Consider the following 15,780-nt stretch of genomic DNA (forward strand, 5'->3'; position numbering starts at 1 on the left):
TCCTACACTTAAAGAATAAACATTCTTCTCAGCAGTACATGGAACTTACTCTAGGATTGACCACGTACTAGGCCATAAAGCATGTCTCAACAAATTCAAAAGAATCGAAATCATACCATACATCTTCTCAGACCACAATGGAATGAAGCTGGAAATCAGCAACTCAGGCATACCTAGAGCATATGCAAACACATGGAGATTGAACAACATGCTCCTGAATGAAGACTGGGTCATAGGAGAAATCAAAAGGAAATCAAAAACTTTCTGGAAGCAAATGAAGATAACAACAGAACATATCAAAACTTATAGGATACAGCAAAAGCAGTGTTGAGAGGAAAGTTTACAGCAATAGGTGCCTACATCAAGAAACTGGAAAAGCACCAAATAAATGAGCTATCGATTCATCTCTAGGATCTAGAAAAACTACAGGAAACCAAACCAAAAACTAGTAGGAGAAGAGAAATAATTAAAATCAAAGAAGAAATTAACAGAATTAAATAAAAAAATTACAAAAGATCAATAAGATGAAGAGCTGGTTTTTTTGAAAAAAATAATCAAAATTTAACACAACATTGGCTCAACTAACTAAAAAAAGGAGAGAGAAGACCCAAATCAATAAAATCAGAGATAAAAAAGGGAATGTAACAAAAGACACCACAGAAATAAAAAATGTCATCAGAAATTACTACAAAGAGTTGTAGGACAGCAAACTGGGAATATATCAGAAATGGATAGATTCCTGGACACATACAACCTAACTAAATTGAACCAGGAAGACACAGAAACCTAAACAGACCCATAACTGAAACAGAAATTGAAACAGTAATAAAGGGCCTCCCAACAAAGAAAAGCCCAGGACCAGATGGATTCACTGCTGAATTCTACCAGACATTTAAAGAGGAACTAACTCCAACTCTTCTCAAACTATTCAGAGCAATCAAAAAAGAGGGAATCCTCCCAAATTCTTTCTATGAAGCCAGCATCACCTTAATTCCTAAACCTGAAAAAGATGCAGCATTGAAAGAGAATTACAGACCAATTTCCCTGATGAACATAGACACAAAAATCCTCAATACAATTCTGGCCAATAGAATGCAACAACACATCAGAAAGATCATCTACCCAGACCAAGTGGGATTTATCCCTGGTATGCAGGGATGCTTCAATGCTCGAAAATCAATCAATGTGATCCACCACATTAACAGACTGCAGAAGAAAATTCATATGATTATCTCAATAGATGCAGAGAAAGCATTCAATAAAATACAACACCTTTTCATGATGAAAACTCTAAGCAAATTGGGTACAGAAGGAACATTCCTCAATACAATCAAGGCAATTTATGAAAAACACATGGCCAGCATCCTATTGAGTGGAGAAAAGTGGGAAGCATTTCCGCTGAGAGCTGGTACCAGACAGGGATACCCACTCTCACCACTGCTATTCAATATAGTTCTGGAAGTTTTAGCCAGAGCCATCAGGCAAGAAAAAGAAATTAAAGGGATACAAATTGGAAAGGAAGAAGTCAAACTATCCCTTTTTACAGATGATATGATTCTTTACCCAGGGGATTCAAAGCACTCTACTAAGAGACTATTGGAATTCATAGAAGAGTTTGGCGAAGTAGCAGGATATAAAATCAATGCACAAAAATCAACAGCCTTTGTATACACAGGCAATGCCATGACTGAGAAAGAACTTCTAAGATCAATTCCATTCACAATAGCTACAAAATCAATGAAATACCTTGGAACAAATTTAACCAAGGATGTCAAGATCTCCATGATGAGAATTACAAAATCTCAAAGAATGAAACAGAAGACACCAAAAAATGGAAAAATATTCCATGCTCATGGATTGGAAGAAGCAATATCATCAAAATGTCCATTCTCCCAAAAGCAATTTATAGATTCAGTGTGATACCAATCAAACTACCAAAGACATTCTTCTCAGATCTGGAAAAAATTATGCTGAAATTCATATGGAGTCATAGGAGACCTAGAATAGCTAAAGCAATCTTGTACAACAAAAACAAAGCCGGAGGCATCACAATACCAGATTTCAGGACATACTACAGGGTAGTTATAATCAAAACAGCATGGTACTGGTACAGAAACAAATGGATATCCAATGGTACAGAACAGAAACACGAGAAATCAGTCCAAACATCTACAGCCAACTTACATTTGATCAAGGATCTAAAACCAATTCCTGGAGCAAGGACATTCTATTCAACAAATGGTTCTAGGAAAATTGGATTTCCACATGCAGAAGCAGGAAGCAAGACCTCTAGCTTACACCTTACACAAAAATACACTCAACATTGATTAAAGACTTAAATCTACGACCCAACAGCATCAAATTATTAGAGAACATTGTAGAAACCCTGCAAGATATAGGCACATGAAAAGACTTCTTGGAAAAGACCCCGAAGGCACAGGCAGTCAAAGCCAAAATTAACATTTGGAATTGCATCCAATTGAGAAGTTTCTGTACTGCAAAAGAAACAGTCAGGAAAGAGAAGAGGCAACCGGCAGAATGGGAAAATATGTTTGCAAACTATGCAACATAACCAAAATCTACAAAGAAATCAAGAAACTCCACAACATCAAAACAAACAACCCACTTAAGAGATGGGCCAAGGACCTCAATAGACATTTTTCAAAAAAGGAAATCCAAATGGCCAACAGTCACATGAAAAAATGGTCAGGATCACTAGCCATCAGGGAAATGCAAATCAAAACCACAAAGAGCTGTCTGCACCTCAATGCTTATTGCAGCTCACTTCACAATAGCTAACACATGGAATCAACCTAAATGCCCATCAACAGAAGATTAGATAAAGAAATTATGGGAGATGTACTCTATAGAATACTATACAGCAGTAAAAAAATGAAATCTGGTGATTTGCAACAAAATGAAGGAATCTGGAAAACATGCTGAGTGAAATAAGCCAGTCCCAAAGGGACAAGTATCATATGTTCACCCTGATCTGTGACAGTTAACTGAACACCTAAAAGGAAACCTGTAGTAGTGAAATGGACACTATGAGAAACAATGACTTGATCAGCCCTTGTCTTGACTGTCAAGGAACAAGTTACTATTTTATTCCTTTAAGTATTTTTTTTGTCCTACTTAATACCATTGGTTGAACTCTTTAATTAACACACAATTAGGCCGGCACCGTTGCTCACTAGGCTAATCCTCCACATGCAGCAACAGCACCCCAGGTTCTAGTCCCAGTTGGGGGACCGGATTCTGTCCCTGTTGCTTCTCTTCCAGTCCAGCTCTCTGTGGCCTGGAAGGGCAATGTAGGATGGCCCAAGTGATGGGTCCCTGAACCCACACAGGAAACTGGGAAGAAGCACCTGGTTCCTGGCTTCAGATCAGCGCAGCACTGGCCATGGCGGCCATTAGGGGAGTGAACCAATGGAAGGAAGACCTTTCCCTCTGTCTCTTTCTCACTGTCTATAACTCTGTCTATCTAACTATTGTCAAACAATAAAAAAAATTAACAATTATTCTTAGGTGTTTAAATTTAACTGAAAACTGATCCTTGTTAAATACAAGAGTGGGAATAAGAGAGGGAGGAGTGTATAGTTCGGCACATGCTAACTTGGACTCACCCCTAATGGTAGAGCTAGAAACATGCCAGGGGATTCCAATTCAATCCCATCAAGGTGGCATGTACCAATGCCATCTCACTAGTTAAAGTGATTAGTTTCACTTCATAATTGATCATAAAGATAGGATTAAGTGTCAAAGGGATCACATAAACAAGACTAGTAACTGCTAATACTAACTCATAGAATTAAAAAGGAGAGAACGACCCAACATGGGAAGCAGGATACACAGCAGACTCATAGAATGGCAGATGTCCTAAACAGCACTCTGGCCTCAGAACCAGCCCTTAAGGCATTCGGATCTGGCTAAAAAGCCCATGAGAGTTTCACAAGCATGGAAAGCCCAGACACTGTGGCAAAAAGTGACCTAAATGAAAAATCTCTGTTAGTGAGATCCCAGTGGAGAGAATGGGCCATCAAAGAAGGAGGTACCTTTCTCTGAAAGGAGGAGAGAACTTTCACTTTGATGATGGCCTTGTTTAAATAAGGTTGGAGTTTGTGAACTGAAGAGGCTTCCATAGCCTTGGCAACTCATGACAAGAGCCTCGGGTGATTACTGAAGCCATAAATAAGAGTGTCAATTGTTAAATCAACAACGGGAATCACTGTGCACCTATTCCCCATGTAGGATCTCTGTCCTTAATGTGTTGTACTATGTGAATAACGGTATAACTAGTACTCAAACAGTACTTTACATTTTGTGTTTCTGTGTGTGTGCAAAATGTTGACATCTTTATTATATACTAAATTGATCTTCTGTATATAAAGATAATTGAAAATGAATCTTGATGTGAATGTGATGGGAGAGGGAGCAGGAGATGGGATGGTTGCAGTTGGAAGGGACGTTTTGGGGGGAAAACGCCACTGTAATCCAAAAGCTGTACTTTGGAAATTTATATTTATTAAATAAAAGTTAAAAAAAAACAAAAAAAATTGTTAAATCAACAACAGGAGTCACTATGCACTTAATCCCCATGTAGGATATCTGTTCTTAATATGTTTTACTATGCAAATTGATGATAAGACTACTACTCAAACAGTATTTTATACTTTGTGTATCTGTGTGGGTGCAAACTCTTGAAATCTTTATTTAGTATATACTAAATTGATCTTCTGTATATAAAAATAATTGAAAATGAATCTTGATGTGAATGGGATGGGAGAAGGAGTAGGAGATGGGATTGTTGTGGGTTGGAGGGAGGTTATGGGGGGAAAAGTTGATATAACCCAAAAGTTATACTTTTGAAATTTATATTTATTCAATAAAAGTTTAAAAAATTAATGTACCTATATTAAAGACATTGACAACAAATGATCATCTTATTATAAAGACGATATGGCTCTTGCAAGAGCACTGACTGAGGATCTCATCCAAAGCTCCGGGGAAAATGGTACAGGGATTCTTTTAAGCCAAACCCCATCAATGTAATATTAGTCTCCACCATCACTGCCATCAGTACTAGTCATTTTAAGTAGATCAAGTAACAGTGAATAATCTATACTTGAATGCATACAAAGATTTTGACTAATATAGTTTCTGCCTCACTAAAGCCTTCCTTTACAATATCTCATATTTCTAGAAATAACATCTCATTACTTGGTTCTGTGCACTACACTGCATGTTGTGCATAGAATATGAGCAATCTACTGCCACGTATTCCCTTAGGGAACTCACAAATTAGTAGAGGATACATAGGCTCGTAAATAACATAGCACACAGAGGATGTATATATAAGTTATATATGAATGCTATGAGACTAAAAAGAAAGGTATAGCAAATAAGCTGAGACTGTAAAGAACTTCTTTTTTTAATTTATTTTAATTTATTTTTTTTTATTTTTTTTGACAGGCAGAGTGGACAGTGAGAGACAGAGACAGAGAGAAAGGTCTTCCTTTTGCCGTTGGTTCACCCTCCAATGGCCGCCGCGGTAGTGCGCTGCGGACGGCGCACCGCGCTGTTCCGATGGCAGGAGCCAGGTGCTTATCCTGGTCTCCCATGGGGTGCAGGGCCCAAGGGCTTGGGCCATCCTCCACTGCACTCCCTGGCCACAGCAGAGAGCTGGCCTGGAAGAGGGGCAACCGGGACAGGATCGGTGCCCCGACCGGGACTAGAACCCGGTGTGCCGGCGCCGCTAGGCGGAGGATTAGCCTATTGAGCCGCGGCGCCGGCCTGTAAAGAACTTCTAAGATGGTCTTTACATTTACCATCTGACAGACAGATAGGAGTTAGGAGGCCAAAAATGTTGTAAAGTGTATTTCAAACAAAAGAGAGATTCCTGCCAAGGGCATGGATAGGTAAAAGCCATGGTTTTCCCAGGCACTGCAAGGGATGTGCTGTTAGTGAAACTGACAAAGGAATAAGAGACTGGGGCAACTGGGAGGGGTATGACATCATTACCAAAAAGTACTACAGTTGCCTTCTGAGCAAAGGCAGTGTGAGTGATGGACTTAGTACCATAAAGAATAAAGTGAGTCAGGTACACTAAGTGAGAATCCAAAGAAAGTATATTTTTTCATTTAACATTTATACTCATAGATCCCATAACACAATATACCAATGATGTAATGCCTAGCAATAGGCCACCTTACAAAATCAGTTCGATTTAACCTTTAGCATGTACAACAATGAACCTCAGCAGGTGGCCAAACAAGTTAGCTACCTTGTTTGGTCCTGTTTTTGCATTTTTTACCCATACAAAATCACTGTTATGGATTATGTTTTGACATAATCTTACCTTACGTTGTATAGATCCCATTCTCACTGATTTCACATCCACAGACTGATATGTAAGCCATAGGCCTGTATCTACATGTTGTATATAACATATTGAGTCACCGTATTTTATTTCAGATGTTCCCATGCCATCAACTTCTTTTCTCACCCCTCCATCCAACTTTTCCTAAGTAGAGAGAAAAAAAAATTCAGCAAATGTTTCTAAAATATTAGCATGTATCAGTAATACTTTGCTTTGTAACTATATTCCTCAAAAAATTCAGCCCTCTGATGTTCCCTGAAATAATAATGGTTAAACAGTCCTACAGTTCAACATATACTAAAAAGTGAAGTAGGAAAGTGCAAAATAATCAATTTTTGATTTCTTCTCATTAATAGAAAATTATTTTGATAACACAACATTTTATATCACTCAATATAAAACTCCAATCCCGAAAATTTAAACTTAGTAGTATAGGTTTATTATTATTCCCGTTTGTCATTGGTGGTTAAGATCATAGCTTAGGAATCAGAAAGACCCAGTTTTAAGTCCACTCTCTGCCACTTAACAAGTTAATATAAACTTTGAAGCCTCAGTTTCTTCACGTATCAATAAGGCCAATAAAAGGATCACCCCATAAGGTAAGGAAAAAACGATAATGCATGCAAATTTTTCAGGATAGTGACTTGGATAAAATAGGCACTTTTATAAATTTTGATGATTTTGACCATGATGATGATGATATCAATAAGGCTGTTAGTGATGGTAATTAGTTATTTTTTAACTAGTCAAAACTGTAATTCAGTGTCTGGTACCATAATTTCCAATTTAGATTTCAGAGGTATGCATTCTTACACCAGTCCCCTCTAGTGGAAACTAGCAATAGCTCCTCAGATACAATAAATGTTTCTTTCACATCCCTATTTATACTTCCTTTTCTAATAAGCTCCCTTTTGATTTCTTCTCCCGTGCTTAACTCTGACCTTCAGGGACTATTATAACTTTAATTCTGCATAATTCTTAAAACAATGGCAAAAAAGCACAGTACACCTCCTTTCTATTGTTTTATCATCCTTTTCTTCCTTGCACTCACTACCATGTTAAATTTACTCAAAGTTTCTTCCACATCTTTGGTTACTTGATTCTCACTTGAAATTAGTTATGATAATACAAACATTTCTGATGATTAAGGCTTAAGTAAAATTGTATGTCTGCTATACAAAAATAAATAAAAGAACCCCAAATTTAACAATTTTCATGCCATTTCTATTCTGTACTATCATTAATGTCCCTATAATGGTTATGAACACTCTACCAAGTAAATTAAAAATGGCTGAAATTCTTAATACAAAAAAGGCCAAGGCCATCGAAGAAAATATACAGTTATTAATTAAGTTAACCATTATGCAAAATATCTTGAAATGTTATTCTAAGAATCTGCAATAAAACAGATAATAAACCATTCTAATTGCATTTATAAAATAAGATAAACTGCTAATCTACTTATACAAACCCTGTCAATAGGAAAATTAAATTCTGGAGAAAAATGTAACAGGGTAATTATCTCTTCAGAATAAAACATTGAGCCTCTAAACATTCTTTTTGTTTATTTTCTTTTTGTCCAAGGAAATTGGTTTGTAGTCTATTTATAGCCTTGTGGACTGTGTTTTGAGAAGTCACATAATTATTAATTATGAAGTTGTGTTTTGTTTGCTTTTTGAAGTAGCTCACATTATTCTCTCGATTAAAATTTTTCATTGTGAAATGTAATGATGATTGTTTTTTAAAAATATTACTTGTATGTCAAGTTAATAATATACAGAAGACCATAAATTAAACAAAATACTATCATAAATAAAAATATCTGCATACAAATCAGAAGACACAGGATTCCTTTAACTTTTTGGTTTACAAGTTTTATTTATATTTTCACTTTTCTTTTAAAATTCATATAAGGTGAATAAATTTCATCTATTTCATATATACAGATTTAGGAGCCCCTCTGGCCTCCTAAGGTTAAGTAGAAACTGTTAAAGGAAGAGGAAAATGTGATCAGTGGCTCAAACACCAAAACCCATCCATGTTCTTTCCTTCGTTTATTTCTTGTCATTTTCTGTAACTCAGGCCAAGGAGAAAATCAGAAGAAAATGTAGAAGTTCTTAATAAGAATAAGCACAAGCACAACATGATCCAAGAATGACATCTGGTAAAAGCATTTAACAGGCCAGCGCTTCGGCTCAATAGGCTAATCCTCCTTAGGATCCTGCTAAGGATCATCCTTTCAGGCCACACAGTCAACATTAGGCCCACTTGGCCCTCACAAACTTGGAAATCACCCAGTATAAGAAATCCTTTAACACAGGCATATCTCTTATGGGCTCTGCATTTTTGGTTGAACTCTGACTGATAAATCTTGCATTAACCATAGAAGGTTTTCCTGGGTTCACTCTCATGCTTGCTGCCATTAAAAAGGACCAGCAGGGGCAGACATCTGGTATAGCAACTGTAGCAGGCATCTGAGGAGTGAACCAGCAGATGAGAGATCTCTGCCTCCCTGTATCTTGTTCATTCTCTCTCTCTCTCTCTCTCTCTCAAATAAAATTTTTAAAATTTTTCAGGGGATCAGCATAGAAGCTGTAACAATTTGTATATCTTGTAAAACCATAATTGGCATCATTTTCCACTATGTTATCAACACCCTTTGAAAGAAGGTTATTACAAACACTTCTTTTCAATTTAATCCTGAATAGACCCAAGATTCATCTCTACTGATAACTTTGTAAAATTATTTTGGTAGAAAAAAATCACTAAAAGTTCTTTACTGCTTGAAAAGTCAATCGCTTAATAGTCACAGAACAACCTTAATAGATGATTTCAGGCCAGCAACATGTCTTCTCTATCTGCTCTTAGCATTGAACCTTTAACTTTCTTACAAAGCTTTCGTTTTTACTACTTAGGTTCAAAGGCTGGATTAGTTACACATATTTTCTAAGCCCCAGTTTCCTCAACTTCATAATGAAGATGAAAAACAGCACATAAGCTTCATAAGGTTGGACTAGGATTAGATAACACAGGAAAGGTACTTCACACAACATCTGGCACATAATAAATTATAAGTCATTATGTGAGAATGAGTGTTTTAAAACAATGTCAACATTTTCTGATCCATGTAAACTCCAATAAAAAATACTAATAGTTTCATTCAAAAATGGTTTGTTCTATTTTTGACATTTTTTATCACCCTTTTAATCTTATCGGCTATCTTATTTCAGGCTATTATTCCATCGTTTCAATAGCAAGATTTTATTCACTGTACAAGGAGGAGGGAATACAGTAAGAAACCACTACCAACTGGGAAAGATTTTAGTGGCATTTTAAACTAAAACAATTATATCTTGATGGTTAATATATATAGGATTGACAAGGCCTCCATAATGACTAGAACTGATTTCAATGCATGGAAGAGTCACAGTCACATTCTAGGAGTAGAGAAAGTGACAAATACATTTAAGAAAACCTACATAGCTGAAATTCCATTCCTTATGTAGAATTTTTTTCTTAATATAGAAACAAACTAGGCCGGCGCCACAGCTCAATAGGCTAATAATCCTCCACCTGAGGCGCCGGCACACCGGGTTCTTGTCCTGGTCGGGGCGCCGGATTCTGTCCCGGTTGCCCCTCTTCCAGGCCAGCTCTCTACTGTGGCCCGGGAAGGCAGTGGAGGATGGCCCAAGTCCTTGGGCTCTGCACCCTGTGGGAGACCAGGAGAAGCACCTGGCTCCTGGCTTCGGATCAGCGTGATGCACTGGCCGCAGCCACCATTGGAGGGTAAACCAACGGCAAAAAGGAAGACCTTTCTCTCTCTCTCTCTCTCACTGTCCACTCTGCCTGTCAAAAAATAAATAACTAAATAAATAAACAGAAGAAAAAAAGAGATTTCTTTCTTAAAAAAAAAAAAAAAACTAGGTTACATTATAAATTATTTCCCACTTCATTCACTTTCTTTTGAATATATAAGGTTATCAGCAAATGTTAATTCTTTCATCAACTCCTGAATTTGAGATAGCCCATCAAATGCTCACATTAGTGTCAAAGACAATCCAATGATAATCAGGGTAAATGGTCCTTATATCAACTTGTTTCAATCATTTTATATTTATATAAGGTGAACCATTCTCATATATCTTATAAATACAGATTTAGGAGCATAGTGATACTTCCCACTCTAACCTCCCTCCAACCCACACTCCCACCCTCCTTTGCCCTCCCTTTCTTATTCTTTCTTTTATTTTTTACAATGACATACTTTCAGTTAACTTCATAATCATAAGCTTAACCCTACATTAAGTAATGAATTCAACAAATAGAAAAAAAACATTGTTCCTCAACAGTAGAAACCAGGGGTGTCAACAACATACAAATTTCAAAATGCGTCTTTGCTTAAGTACATTACATGTTTTTGTAATCTATTAGTTACCACAGATTAAGGAAAACTTGATATTTGCCTTTCTGGGATTGGCTTATTTTTACTATATATAATGGTTCCCAGTTGCATCCATTTTGTTGCCAAGGACAGGATTTCATTCTTTTTTACAGCTGAGTAGTATTCTATAATATCTATATACCACATTTTCTTTATCTAGGCATCAGTTGATGGGCATCAGGTTTGATTCAGTATCTTAACTATTGTGAATTCAGCTGCAATAAACAGGCAGTACAGATAACTTTTTCATATGCTGATTTCACTTTGGGTAATTTCCAGGAGTGGGATGGCTAAGTCATATGGTAGATCTATTTTCAGATTTCTGAAGACTCTCCATACTGTCTTCTACAATGGCTGTTTTTTAAAGCCATTCTGACTTAAAATTTTACATAAAAATGATCTCAAGGATTTATAAAAATTTAGACTTTACCTACACTTTCAAAGAGGTCTTATATACTTAGAGATATAAAGGACTGATAATGCAAATACAAGTTTTCACAAGAATTGGTTTTTATTTCAATATTTTCAAGTCCATACCTCTAAACCCAGTAGAAAAGTTAGCATTTTCAAATGATCTAGGAAAAGTTTTATTTTTCCTTAATACTTAAAACTTGATTTGTCTCACTGTAATTAGCTCAATTAATAAAATTTAGCAACTGCATACTTTAAGTATACTTTAAGTCTAAGATACATTAAAGAGTTCTTATTTCCAGAATCTAAGTGCTCTTTCTTCACACTAAAGATATTATAACAGAAATATGTAATTTTTAAATTAAAATTTTTTTTTGACAGGCAGAGTGGATAGTGAGAGAGAGAGAGAGAGAAAGGTCTTCCTTTTTGCCGTTGGTTCACCCTCCAATGGCCGCTGCAGCCGGTGCATCACGCTGATCCGAAGCCAGGAGCCAGGTGCTTCTCCTGGTCTCCTATGTGGGTGCAGAGCCCAAGGACCTGGGCCATCTTCCACTGCCTTCCTGGGCCATAGCAGAGAGCTGGCCTGGAAGAGGGGCAACCAGGATAGAATCCAGTGCCCCGACAGGGACTAGAACCTGGTGTGCTGGCGCCACAAGGTAGAGGATTAGCCTGTTGAGCCATGGCACCGGCCCAGAAATATGTAATTTTATAACATGCATTTTCAACCTACCAGTGACACTCAGACAAAAACAAAAATCAACAAATATACTTTTTCATGAACATAATAATAAAGAATAGAGACCGTGACCAAATGTGATAATTGACAAAAACATGAGTGAAATCACTTAGCTACACTACTTTCTCTAAAATCTTAACAATGTGAAACTCTACTTTTATTCTGTTTCAGTTGACTCTAATCTCATTGCTTGTTTATAAATAATTGCAGAAAATATTTTTCAGCACGAATAAATTTTTATTTCATTAATCCCTTTTCCAATTAAAATGAGCTATTCTAAACATTATAATCAGTACTATTATTAGTTTAATTATTCACAAGTATATATATTACATGTATTTGTGAGTGTGGGGTTCTGTTTTTAAGTTTATTCTTTTTTTTGTTTATTAGAAAAACAGAGCAACAGAGGGCAAGAGAAAAGGAAAGAGAGAAAGAGAAGGAAAGAGAGAGATCTTTGATCCACTGGTTCACTCCCCAAATACCTGCAACAGCTATGGTTCAACTATGCAGGAGCCATAAGTCAGGAACTCCATAACGGACTTCCACGTGGGTGGCAAGGAATCAAGTACAGAGTGCTCATTAGCAGGAAGGTGGATCAGAGCAGAGGTAGGATGTGATTCCAGGCACTCTGTTACAGGTTGTGGGCATTCCAATCAGCTGCTTAACCTACAATGCCACAATGCCCTCATTCTGTGCCCCACACCTCATGAGTGTGTTTTTTATATGTGTGTGTGTGTTTTTTTTTTTTTTTTTATACAAGAGGAACAAATGTCTCAATTCTATTTGGCAGCAGGCATGAAGCATTGTCGTTCCCTCTCCCATGGTTGAAGGGAGCAGAGAAACTATTCAAAGAGCCCATAGCACCTGATTCCCAGTGTACTGATCTCTATTTGAGGGGGGGAGGGAGGGACACGAAATCAGCCACACTTGACCTTGAACAGGGAGAGGGGAGAGAGAACGGCTAATGTGCACAGAATCCCCATGTCCACACACAGCTTCTGATTCGGGAACACTGTACACATGAGACAGCACCTGTGCACTCCAAGCTGCCAGACTTCTCAGGAGAAGGGTCACAGCTGATTCCAGTCCAGTCTCTCCAAGGGACCCTGGTCCTCCTGCTCCAACCAGGAATGAAAGCTCTGAGGCTTTTATTTATTTTTTCTTGGGATATCCTTTTAAAATATTGTAACATTTTAAATAAACCTATGCTATCAAATGGAATGTTAATTGCTTTTTCCAAGACCATATAGTTGGATTTAAACTACTTTCTAATATCATAAACATTTTCTATATTTAAAAGGTTTCTACTAATCAAATTATATAAAAATTCCACAAGAATCACAAAATAATTTGTTCTTTAATTACCTCTCTCTCTCACACACACACACACACACACTAAATATTTCAATTATCAGAATACTTTTAATGACAGTTCCTTTTCTTCTAAAGAGTTATTGGTTTTCTGCAAACTGCTGCAAACATTCTGCAAAACTTCTGAAAATCAAGGCTCCAAACCGGAAACATTTAATAAACAGTAGGAAACAAAACAGAGTAGAGTCAGCACTGTGGGGCTAGGTTACTCACAAGTATTACTTTTCTTTGTAACAATTATTATTATTGTTTTTGTTGTTATTCCAGGAAGAAAGAGCAAAAATATCACTACTCTTACTTCGAATAATAAAATGGGAGCTCAGAATGGTAGTCTTAGAAGCCAGCATTGTTGTAAGCAAAAATTATTATTAAAGTTATTTCTTAAGATTTAATTCATTTATTTGAATGGCAGAATGACACAGAGAGGGAGAGATCTTCCATGCACTAGTTCACTTCTCAAATGGCCGCAACAGCCAGTGAGAAGGTGAGTTCCTGGAACTCCACCCAGGTCTCTGTGGGCGGCCAAGATCTAAGAAAGTCTGTGGACCATCATGTGCTGACCAGCCAGGATTCGAAATTGCACTCAAGATATGGGATGCAAGTGTCACAAGCGGTTATTTAATTTGCTGCACCTCAACACCAGTCCCTTTAAAATTTTCAAATTCATTAAGTTATAATATACAAAGATAAGACCTCATTGGAAAGCTGCTAACTATGGTAAGAGAGGGTTCAAGATATGACCTAAGTGGAATGTCAAAGAATTTGGAAGCAGTCACAGAAAACCTTCATCACCACCTTTTATATATCAAGAGAAGAGGAGGCCAACACAGAATCACAAAGTCTGTCCACAACACTTCAATTCCTTGAAAAATATTTTTCTTTCCATTTCCTGCTGAATGCACTAGTATTCATGTCCTGTATATAACAAGGTTTGCTGGTACATTCAGAAGGCCACAGTCTGGAACACATTTTCACTCTTAATTCTTTGTCAATGTAAATTACAGTTAGGAGCTTACTTGAAATATATTAGTATATTAGACATATATAAGAATATATAATATGCATATATAATATCTATAAAATACCTTAGCTAGTCTGAAGTATATTCTAGATTAAACTCTAAGAGCCACATACTAGAAGAGAAGACTAGAGCTGCTGCTCTGTGAGACAGGCTATCGTGGGTAGGAAAGTCTTGGTGAAAATCATTTGCTTGTGAAAGACATGTGCATTCCAGGAGTTGAAAAGAAACAAACTTCTAAAAATTGCTTCCTGTGGATTATGTTTCATTCACCTGAATTCCAAAAATAGTATAATTTGCCTTGAAAATGTTTTATAATAAAAGGGATTAATTTATCCATAGAATACAAATAGTATTACCATGGAAATTTAAAGTTGCATACTACGCAGTTTAGAATGAAAGTTGATACAAGATTCATTAACTAGGGACACTAACCAGTGCCTACTTGTGCCAGGTACTGTACTACAATGATCAAAGCACATGTCCTCTGCCCTAAACAGTTTCCAGTATCAAAAACCTTTAAAACCTTCATGTTCTTTGATCAACTTCCAACAAGGAAGTAGCCTGTGATAGAGAAATGTCTAGCGATAAAAATGTTGTTTATGACCAGAAAACTAAAAACCAGCTAAAAATTCAAACATAGGAAGTCACTGAATATCACGAACCTATATAATAGAAACTTTAGTTATTGCCAAAATTCCATTAAAGAGTGTAGTGTAGCAGAACATCATATTTTATTAAATAAAACTTAGAACAAGCACAGTATATAAACCTTGTTTAGCATCAAACTATGAATATATTTATTAAAGAATGATTGCACATATTTTAAGTTTTCCCCCTTTACCCTTTTGTACTTCCTTTTAAATTATTCTGTAATTACTAAACATTAAACATATAATAGGAAAAGTGATTTGTAAAAGAAACAATAGAGTTATTGTTCATACTTCATGAACAAACTTTATTAGCTAATCTGCCAGTGATATTAAAATTTGACTGTGGTTTTAAAAATAACAAACTTCCAGATTTTCACCTCCTCCTTCGCTTTTCTCAACCATGTCATCATGTGCAATTACCATCATGAATTCAGTGAGTGGAGTGTGTGATAGCAAGTTATTAATAACCCCACACTGCAGTGGTTCTATGAACACGAGTACAAGGCAGGAAACCAGCCGTAGAGAAACTCATTAGTTCACTTAAAATAATTTGAGGATCTTTGGTCTCTCTGCCTTCGGTGGAAGTTATGACATTATGTCATTGACAAGTTCCAGAGACAGCATCCCTGAACAGAAATCACAGAAGAATCTGGACAGTAAAAAGTCTTCACACTCAAGCTCTAGTTTAACATTGACAGAACAGTAGGAGAGATATTCTAGGAAAAATGTTTCAAAAGCTATTGCTCTGGGCAGTATGTATCAAGAGCTTTC

General features: G+C 36.6%; 1 protein-coding gene across 1 annotated transcript in view; it reads right to left on the reverse strand.

The window, feature by feature from the left end:
• RYR2 (ryanodine receptor 2) overlaps positions 1 to 15,780 on the reverse strand; it is a 776,922-nt gene that overhangs the window by 408,612 nt on the left and 352,530 nt on the right. Inside the window, exon 13 of the mRNA XM_062210679.1 lies at positions 6,359 to 6,523. Coding sequence (XP_062066663.1) covers positions 6,359 to 6,523 — 165 coding nt within the window. The remainder of the gene's footprint in view (positions 1 to 6,358; positions 6,524 to 15,780) is intronic.

The sequence above is a fragment of the Lepus europaeus genome, chromosome 14 (genome assembly GCF_033115175.1).
Source record: "Lepus europaeus isolate LE1 chromosome 14, mLepTim1.pri, whole genome shotgun sequence".
NCBI lineage: Eukaryota > Metazoa > Chordata > Mammalia > Lagomorpha > Leporidae > Lepus > Lepus europaeus.